Source organism: Apium graveolens, chromosome 3 (genome assembly GCF_009905375.1).
Source record: "Apium graveolens cultivar Ventura chromosome 3, ASM990537v1, whole genome shotgun sequence".
NCBI lineage: Eukaryota > Viridiplantae > Streptophyta > Magnoliopsida > Apiales > Apiaceae > Apium > Apium graveolens.
This window is the reverse complement of record NC_133649.1, coordinates 281,556,824-281,567,522: the sequence shown is the minus strand read 5'-3', so window position 1 is coordinate 281,567,522 and position 10,699 is coordinate 281,556,824. Positions and strand designations below refer to the sequence as shown.

The window sequence follows — 10,699 nt, the reverse complement described above, 5'->3', positions numbered from 1 at the left end:
TATCAACTTGGTAACATTTTACTTTAATAGTTCACAATCTCTGAAAGTTGACTACGTGGTTACTAAATGAAATTGTAAATATCACATATATTAAAAGAAGTATTATTAATATCCACTTTTTATACTTGTATATGTATTTTAACCATTTTTAGGAACTTGTTAAGTTTTGACAACCTTAATGACAATCTCTTGGCAACTATAGATTTCCTAGGCTAGAAATCAAGATTGTGATGTCTCATAAGATTTGGTAATCACTTGACAATTTATATTGGAGATGCAGATGCCCTAACATTAATCTTCTCTTACCATTTAGGGGTTTGATGTGATTATGTGGATCATTGTACTTCTCAATCAATGAAAAAGATATATGCACCCAAGGGCTAAGAATTTACTGAATTGTAATGAAAACAAGAAAAAAGTTTACAGAAGCTCCCTGTTAATTTATTAGAATCGATCTAATATATCTGGAGAACATGTTACAATTCCAGAGTAAATTTACACAATAGCTAGGTTATTTCCATTTGTACTCATTTGACCTGGCTTCATTGTATAGTGAGATGCTGGCATTTGTACTAAGCATTATGATAAGGGGAGATCCTCTTGCTCCGAGCGTCTCAGCTGGCCCAACGGAGCCTTGGTTTAAAAACTGTCATCCGTTCTAAACTAGTCCTATTCCTGTAAATCAGAACTTCATACAAAACCTATGGGTGAATGTAAAGCTTGCAAGACAGCGTTACTGCAGTTGGCCTGTGAAAAGTAGGACTGCTGATGCTGAATGCCAGAATTGAATTCAAATTGATTATCAAAAGGATTCTTATTTTGGAGGTGATTTTTCCAAGTAGCTTTGATTTCACATTGTCTTTTTTCGTATCAAAAATTTAATTAAGATAAGTACAGATTTGAGTGTCCAACACAAGCAAAATAGCATGCTTAGTCCAGGTAAGGAAACACGTGATGAACGTAATTAAAGACTTCTTAGAGCATATATAGAAGTCCAAATAATTCCAGACCTGTTTATTAATTTTCAGGTCATATATACTATAAAAAAATTATATTATCCTGGAAATATTTTTTTCATAATTGTTGATGTACATTCAGGATGACAGTTTTATCTTTATACAACTTATTTGCTCTACAACTTGAAAAACAGTTCTGGATTTAACATTTTTTAATAATTATTATTTTTATATGTTAATTTTTCCTATTTTTTCCTATACATGTTTAATTTTCTCGACTTTAAAATAGCAACTCTTTTGGAGTAAATTCGAGTCAACTTGTTTATTACTCCCTCTATCATATTTATTTTTACACATTTTTTTATATGTCTCATTCAACTCTATACATATGAAAAGTTATCAAAAATAGTAACATTTTATAATATCACAATTAACTAAAACACCTAATTTTTTTTCACAACACTCACTTTATACATATAATACTTTACCTATTTTTTCACACTAAATTATACATTTTCTTAATCTTCATATCCATTTCATTTATATTGAAATCAATGAGACGGAAGCGGTATATACAAGTCAGGTTTAAGTAGGGTTGATCAATTAAGAATTTGAAGAACTTTTATTTAAAAAAATTCTATAAAACTATTTGCAGGTCTGATTAATTTTAATTACATCTTATTTTTACAGCATAATAATCTGGATGTTATTTCTCTCCGCTCTGCTCAATTCCATTTAAGACATGTACAGTTACAGTTTCACATTATTACCGCAAAATCTCTACGTAAAAAGTACCCAAAGACATAAGTCTTGTCAGAAAAACAAGTACACGTGTAGTCACAACTTTCGCACACGAACCCCTCTCTACCTACGTAACTTCAAATCTAACTACCCTCTCCATTATTAATTCCCCGGCGCTCTTCCCCATACATTATCCCCGGCGGAGTAACCGCCGCCAAGGTTCCTCCGCCACCGCAATCATCTCTCTCTCATTATCATCACATTTCACATTTTAAATATTTCAAAACACTAGGCTCTAAATATTACAAATATTTTTCATACCAATGGAAAATGCCGACGACATTTCCGACGCATCTAACTCCGTTATCTATCTTCACGGCGATCTCGATCTCCGTATAATCGAAGCTCGTTGTTTACCAAATATGGACTTATTATCCGAGCATCTCCGTCGTTGTTTCACAGCTTTCAACGTTTGTCGAAACCCTAACTCCACCAAAAAGCCTCACCACAAGATCATAACTAGCGACCCTTACGTCACCGTTTGTCTTAGCGGCGCCACGGTGGCTCGTACACGTGTCATGTCTAATAACCAGAATCCGATATGGAACGAGCATTTTCAAATTCCCTTAGCTCATCCTGTTTCACAGGTTGATTTTGTTGTGAAAGATAATGACACATTTGGCGCTGATTTTATCGGAATTGCTTCCGTGTCGGCGCAGAGAATTAAAACAGGCGATTTGATTGATGAGTGGTTCCCGATTATCGGGTTGTTTGGGAAACCACCTAAGCAGCATGCTGCTATTAGGTTAAGAATGAGGTTTCTCGAATGTGAAGATAATTTGGAGTATAGTAATTCCAAATTTAGCTTGCAAGGCTCTTATTTTCCGATGCGGCGAGGTGGACATGTGACATTGTATCAGGATGCTCATACGCCTGATGGAATGTTGCCTGAGATTGAATTGGAAGGGGGGAAGGTGTTTAGGCAAGAGAAATGTTGGGAGGATATTTGTCATGCTATTTTGGAAGCTCATCATTTGGTTTATATAACTGGTTGGTCGATTTATCATAAGGTTAAGCTGGTTAGAGAGCCTAGTAAGCCTTTGCCTAGAGGCGGAGATTTGAGTTTAGGGGATTTGCTCAAGTATAAGTCGCAAGAGGGCGTGAGGGTTTTGTTGTTGGTTTGGGATGATAAGACTTCGCATAACAAGTTCTTCATTCGTACGGTATTCAATTTCGTTCTTTTTGTTAGTTTTGGGAGATTGAAGTTAATGTTTTTGTTGTGATAATTTGTTGCTTATGAGTTATGATAAGATAACATCACTGTTAGTGTAAGAAACTAATTTATGAAATGTGAAGTTGAATGTCATGACTTTGAGGTTGAGTTCTTTTGCTCAGGAAGGCGTAATGCAGACACATGATGAAGAGACTCGAAAGTTTTTCAAACACTCGTCTGTGAATTGTGTGTTGTCACCGCGCTATGCGAGCAGTAAGCTTAGCATTTTCAAGCAGCAGGTGTGCGTTATACTATACTTCAGTCCTTACAATTTTCCTTATGATTGAAACATATTACGGCAGGAACATTTTGGTATTTATATATCCTGCCTTGCCGATCTAGACAGGAAGATTCTATGTGCAAACTTACATCACCAAGGCCAACTTGAAATGATCCAAATTCCATGACTACTTGACATAGTTTGTTCTCTGTTTGATAATTCAATTGTAATAGAACGATTTTCTACATGAACACAGTTTGTTTTAATTATTTATTTATAAAAACATAATTTGTCACAAAATTATCACAATTTTTTAGGTATTTCATGTTGTAGCTTGTACACCCAATTGACAAGAAAACATAACAGTGGTAAAAACTAAGCCTATAAAAAAAATTAAAATGACTGTTGCCGCAACATAGTGATGAATTAGATATTGAGATATCAACCAGGTAGCTTTAAGGAACACTATCATACAGGATTGTTTGCCGTCTACCCCTCAAGTCATGATCAAGATGTCCTTTATTTATGCGTTCAATATTAATGCAGCTGAACTTTTTAGTTTCTTTGAATTAGGGCCTGTTTGGCGACCACATAATAAGTGGCTTATTGGCTTATAAGCCTGTAAGTACTTATCGATGAGTGTTTGTCGACCAAACTTATAAGTTGAATGTTAGTAACGACGTACTTTTTCTCAACTTATTTTGATTTTTAAATTTTTTATTAATTTTAGTTTTTAAATTTATGTTTTTAAATGTTAAGTTAATTTAAAAGTCATGAATTTAGATAATAATATTTTAAAAAAAATATTTTAGTTCATTTAAGTTAAAAAAAATTCTGACTTATAAGTAAAATTAACCAAACACTTAACTAACTTATAAGTATTATATACTTATCACTTTTAAGCCATTTATTAATTTTAAGTCATAAGTTACTTATTTTAAGATTTCCCAAACGGGCACTTAGTAACGAGTCCATTGCATCTATAGAAGTTCTAGAACAATTATAGTGATCAAGCCAATTATGCATTTTTCTTGGAACTTTAAAAAATTAAGAGACCCTTTAAGATTTATTTTTAAAGAATCACAAACTAGAATAGACCATCAAGTCATTTAGATAGCTTGCCCATTCCCTCTTATCATTTTTCTGTAATCAGTCATGTACATAACATGATTGTTGACTACGGCCATAAAATTGAATAGCAGGTACTTGATGCTGTTATTTTACAAAACGCAACTAAGTAAATTAGCTTTACATCTATCAGGTTGTTGGGACCCTTTATACACACCATCAGAAGTGTGTGATCGTGGATAGTCAGGCCCATGGAAATAACCGTAGACTGAGTGCATTCATTGGAGGTCTTGATCTCTGCGATGGACGCTATGATACACCAGAGCATCGTTTATTAAGTGACCTCGAGACTGTCTATGAGAATGATTATCATAATCCAACTTTTCCTGTAAGCTTTCATAAGTTCTATCTATGCTATAGTGAGTCAATGTAGATAAGTTCAAATTCATGCAATGCACGGCAACATGTCAACTTTACCATTTGATAAAATGAATAGTTGTAATGTAAATTGGAATTCATAGATTTTTTATATAAGACATGTAGATAAAGTATAGCATCTTAATGCAAAGTAGATACAACTGTTTTCGTGCTTTAGGATCTCAATGGTTCACCTTTTCAGTTTGAAAAAGTGTCTATGAACTATGATTGAACTCTGATAAGAGATGCCTAGTTTACTAACAATTGTTACTCTGTGAGCACTGTTGAAATTCAAATTATGTGTATGTATCACCAGACTAGGATGAGCAGAAAAAAGAAATCATTGTTTTACAATTGGTTTCAAGATAAATTCTAAATGTTTTGTTGATAGATCCTTTCTTTATTCAGACTATTGAAGAAGTGTCCAACCTGGATACGTGTCCAAGTGTCGGACTCAGCAACATTTTACAAAACTTACGTGTTTTTGGCTTAAAATAAGCGTCTAAGTACAAGTGTTATGTGTCGGACATGTACTTGAGGTAAATCGAAGAGTCTTTGATGAGGAACAGGAGTGGAAAATGTTTACATATGTTATTTATGAGTTTAAATGTATTTAAAATAGAGAGGATTAAAATTATTTGTTTGTCTTTTATGTGGGTCTAGTTGTTTATTTATTTAATAGGTTATATATAATAAAGCCCAATAGATAAGGTTCTTCGTCCATTAGGTTATTCCTATATAATTCTCCACATATTACTAAGCTTTGATTATATATTTTTCTTGAGGATAATATTGATTAATTATTCTTGGGAATCGTATAATTCATCGCTTGTTCTCTTATCATCGATCTTGTTTAATAAATCGTTGTTTCTGCAATCTTGTCCCACATCAGTCTTGGTAACATAGGACAGATCTTCTACCGTTGATTTAAAGCATAGGAAGTTGATCTTCTTGTAGAAGAAGGGTACACTACAAATGAAGATTTTTCCTCCTTATCTCTTGATTAAACATTATCAATATGCATTTCGAAAATTATAAAAGATGCTACTATGTTGGAGATTGCTCTAGTTAGCACATAAGAGATTTATTAAGCAGGCTCTCTTAAATTTTATCTACAAAACAATGTTGAATAAAGAAACGCGTTCCTCGCTGCAGTAGCACTTACTGACAAAAAAACGTGTCCCTCATGTTTATTGTTTTAATCCCATTAGTGGCACCATCGGATAATGGCCCAGCAGAAATTACTTTTTTTTCGCGACCCCGTTATAGATTGTATCCATATGTGTTCTGATCGACGACTCATACTTGATCTGGTTTCATTTTATTGGAATTAAAAGAATATCTTAGACTTTTTGTTTCCGAAGTAACTCTCATCAACTAGTACTAGTTTGATGTCCCCGTGCAATATGTGTATCTCATATATTACTTTCTCATTGTAAGGCTGGAGTTTTGGGCCCTAGACAGCCATGGCATGATTTACATTGCAAAATTGAAGGTCCTGCTGCATATGATGTGTTGAGAAATTTTGAGCAGAGATGGAAAAAAGCTACAAAATGGTCTGAGTTTGGACGGCGGTTTAAAAAGATTTCTCGTTGGCATGACGATGCCTTGATAAAGATAGAACGAATTTCTTGGATACTCAGTCCTTCTGATTTAATTCCAAATGACCACCCCATTTTGAGGGTTTCGCAAGAAGATGATCCAGAAAACTGGCATGTTCAGGTTTATATTATGCATCACTCCTTGTATATATAAAATGTCTATACCGTGTTACTAGATTTTCCATACTAAATCTTTTTATTATTGTTATTCTGACACTGACAGGTTTTCCGATCAATAGATTCAGGGTCTGTGAAAGGATTTCCAAAAGATAATAAACTAGTTGTGGCACAGGTTTTGCTCAATTTATATATCAAAATTTGTTAGTAGTGCAATGAATTTGTTGGAAAGGTGTCATTTTAACTAACTTCTGTACATATCCAGCATGTCTGAGTTTGACATTGTATTTTGTTTTCACTTTGTAATATACTGCAGAACCTAGAATTTGCCAAGAACCTGGTGATTGATAAGAGTATTCAAAAAGCGTATATTCAAGCTATAAGATGTGCGCAACACTTTATATATATTGAGAACCAGTATTTTCTTGGTTCATCTTATGCGTGGTCTTCCCGTAAAAGTGCAGGTTAGAAAACCTTCATTACTATATTATGCATGTCATGTATATTTTAGCATATATATATATATATATATATAACTTCTATGTAGTCTGGAGATGCAGGGTTGCGTGGTAATGTCCCTTGTTCTACATAATAAATGTTTAGCATACATATAAAAGTATCTTGTCATTAATAGATTGTGTATGCTTTTCTTCCTTTGTGAAACAATTAATCAAAACCTAGTTATACAAAAAAAGTGCTTATTTATGAACATACCTATTGTGTGACACTATCTGTTTTCTTTATGGTCAATCAGAAATTTGAATACACGTGCACACATGCCTCCACGGAGGCTTGAAACCTGACCTTCTACGCATTGCGGATTGGGTGGCGCCACTTCAAAAACTTTCCTGTTGCTGTTTTTTCCAAGCTATCATTAGTTTATGAAAGCAACTGTTTATCTGCTCATATATACTCAGTACTAACAAATTTTGCTTGCTCAGTTTCAAATTGTTTTTTTGTAATCTATTTGTTGTTTGGGTGATCAGGAGCTGATAATCTTATCCCAATGGAATTGGCATTGAAGATTGCTAGTAAGATAAGAGCGAAAAAAAGATTTGCAGTGTATATTGTCATCCCAATGTGGCCCGAAGGAAATCCATCATCTGCCTCTGTCCAGGAAATTCTGTTTTGGCAGGTAAATAGTGTAGCATAGTGAATTCTGAAATCATTATTATCTTAATAAATTCTTCTAGATGGAAGAATGCAGGAAAACTTTAAAATATAGGAGTTTAAGGAATCATAGGATGTCTATTTGTTCTTGCTGGTGAGCAGTGGCGGAACTAAAGGGAGGATAGCCTAGGCCACAGCCCCCACTAACTTCAAAAATTGTTAAAATTAATTTTATCCAGAACTTGATTTTGAGATTAAAAAACAGTAGAAAATTAATTTTAAGCATACATACTGATGGCCCCTGGTTCTGCCACTGCTGATGAGGTTAGTTTATTTTAATTATTTACAATTGATGTTCACACATTACACCATGGTCAAAACGGCCCTTCAAACATAAGAAGATGACAAAGAACAGCAAAAAAGAGCGAGAAACTTTCTTATATATACTAGCATAAATCCCGTGCGATGCACGGGTTCCCATTAATATTTTAAATTTTTATTTATCAAGTTATATTATATTTTTAAAATATTTATATAAATATATAATGATTATAAAATCCCGTGCGATGCACGGGTTCCCATTAATATTTTAAATTTTTATTTATCAAGTTATATTATATTTTTAAAATATTTATATAAATATATAATGATTATAAATTTATAATAAAAATAATAGAATAACATGTGGTCGTAATTTAGTAGAATAAATAGACTATTTCTAGTAGTTTAACAATTTAGTAGTTTAGCAGATATCTAACACTATTATTTATATCTTTTAATAATAGGATAAGTTGTATTTGTAGTTTAGTAAGATAAGTATACTATATTTAGTAGTAGTTTAATAATTTAGTAGTTTATTAGATATATAACACTATTTATCTATTTTTGTAATAATCAAAATTAGGGAATTATCGTTGAACCAAACCGTTGAACCAAATTATCTCTATTCCGGCTATTATAGTATAGTATAGATTATATACTGTATACTTATTTTCTTGTGATTTTCATATCATTCAGATACGCCATTCTTTATTACATTAAATAATAAACTTATATTAAGTGTCATTAGATCCCTTACTTATAAAAAGGGCTTTTTGCCTAGCTGTTTCCTCTCTCGAGGATTCCAGGCTTTCCAGCTTCTCTAGAAGCGCAATTGGGATGCCCTGAATTAGCTAGCAGGGAAAAGGAAAACTTGCCTTCTTAGATTTTTCACTTTTTTAGCTTATCTTCGTATCTTTGCATTTTCAGGGTGAGACTATGAAAATGATGTATGAGATTATTGCTCGAGAGCTACAGTCTGCAAATTTTGAGAACTCGCATCCACAAGACTACCTGAATTTCTATTGTCTTGGCAATCGTGAAACTAACAAAGAAATTGAGTCAGATGCAGTCGCTCAACCTTCCAACAATGGCACAACCGTGGTAATTATGCTTCTATAATCTGCTAGGTTGGTTCTATAATTTTTTTTATATGTAAATATTCCAAAACTTGACTCGTCATTAATAAATTTGGGTTCAATGTTTGACTCGTCAAGTACTATGGTCTGTCAGGTAAATCAAAGCAAGATTTATGTGAAATCCTTGAATTCTGGGTCTTTAAAAAATTCCTTTGAAGATGTTGATTCATTTGTTCAATCTCAATATGGAAAATGCTAGTCCCTGACAGATTCACTAGGATAATACTATGACTACTAATGCTTTAACTTAAAGTGCAACCATAAAAAAATACATCTGAAAATCATTGATAGGTTTCAAGCTGCACAAAAACAAGAAGAAATCACATTTGCTTTGTGATCATGCCCTCAGAAGTCTTTCACTATGAGATGTATATGTATTGAGTTTCATGCAAGGCTCTATACTTTGAAGTAGTTTTGTCCCAAGTTTTTTATACTTATCATTTTTTTAACTGACTTTCAATCTGTGACGTGAAACCTCACAAAAATATTGTGGTTCAAGTGTGTGTAAATGTATCCTCTGTAAAATTTATAGATAGCAGTGAATTTGGCAGACATCAGACTTGTTGTAATATTTTAATTTTGTTACTGTTGCCAGTAAGGAATTGCTTCTAATTATGAATTTCAGGTTTCGGCTTCACAAAAATACGGAAGATTTATGGTTTATGTTCATGCAAAGGGAATGATAGTGGATGATGAATACGTAATGTTAGGGTCTTCCAATATCAACCAGCGATCAATGGCTGGTTCACGAGACACTGAGATTGCCATGGGCGCATATCAGAACCATCACACTTGGGCTAAAAAGGGAAAACATCCACGTGGAGAGGTTGGTATAGTTAGTGCTTTCATTTTGGATCATGTTGCGGACATATTATATATATGATAAAGGATCCTACATGGACCGTATGCAGTTTAAATGTAAACCTGTGCATATTCTTGCAGATATGAGGAGGACAATATCTTGTGATAATTTGATGTGAACGAAATGTTTCAGGAATTTAGAAGCTAAAACTCAGTGATGTGTTTTTGCAGGTGTATGGATATAGAATGTCTTTGTGGGCAGAGCACTTGGGTAATATAGACGACTGTTTCAAGGAGCCTGAAAGCTTAATGTGCGTAAAGACCGTAAACAAAATCGCTACAGATAATTGGGAAAAGTTCACAGCTGAAGAGTTTATGCCCTTGCAAGGTCATCTCCTTAAATACCCAATCCAAGTAGATAGCAATGGTAAGGTAAGTTCCTTGCCTGGACATGAAACTTTTCCAGATTGTGGGGGTAAGGTGCTTGGTGCTCCGACCACCCTCCCTAATGCTCTAACCACATGAACTCCCCTCGACAAATTTTGGAGCCACGCCCTAAGCAACTTGATTATATGCACGTGCCTACTCGCTAAATTACAATCTATAAGACCAGTTGGTAGAGTGACTGATAAAATGGTTATTTCACGATTGTGTTGTACAGTATGGAGATATTGCATCATACTACTGAGAAGTCAGTATGGCAGAGGCATCACCAACATAGTAATTATTTGAGCCTGAGTAAAATTTTGAAATGAATCAGAACATGAGAGATTGAATTTTCCCCTCCTATTAGATCCTGACTAGTGAGCTTTCTCCTTAATTTCTTTTTTTTTCTAAGCTTTACTCCTTGATTTCTACTAGTCTGAAAATCTAAATAACTGCATCTAAATCACGCATCAATTCTGAATTACATTGGATTCTGGAATTTAGCTCCTCGG

The 10,699-nt window shown here is 33.8% G+C and overlaps 1 protein-coding gene across 3 annotated transcripts; it reads left to right on the top strand.

Moving 5' to 3' along the window:
* The first annotated feature begins 1,801 nt into the window (after positions 1 to 1,801).
* Positions 1,802 to 10,540, top strand: LOC141713464 (phospholipase D delta-like). Of its 3 annotated transcripts, XM_074516895.1 has the most exons (10): positions 1,806 to 2,920; positions 3,093 to 3,209; positions 4,452 to 4,646; positions 6,116 to 6,397; positions 6,500 to 6,568; positions 6,710 to 6,857; positions 7,380 to 7,528; positions 8,752 to 8,925; positions 9,586 to 9,786; positions 9,993 to 10,540. In XM_074516895.1, exons 1-10 carry the CDS (start codon positions 2,021 to 2,023, stop codon positions 10,284 to 10,286), a joined length of 2,529 nt encoding a protein of 842 aa, XP_074372996.1. In that variant the 5' UTR covers positions 1,806 to 2,020; the 3' UTR covers positions 10,287 to 10,540. The 3 variants fall into 3 exon arrangements, with proteins under 3 accessions (XP_074372998.1, XP_074372997.1, XP_074372996.1); XM_074516897.1 differs by lacking the exon at positions 9,993 to 10,540 and having other exon boundaries at positions 1,802 to 2,920; positions 8,752 to 8,951; positions 9,586 to 9,723; XM_074516896.1 differs by lacking the exon at positions 4,452 to 4,646 and having other exon boundaries at positions 1,805 to 2,920.
* Positions 10,541 to 10,699: the final 159 nt, after the last annotated feature.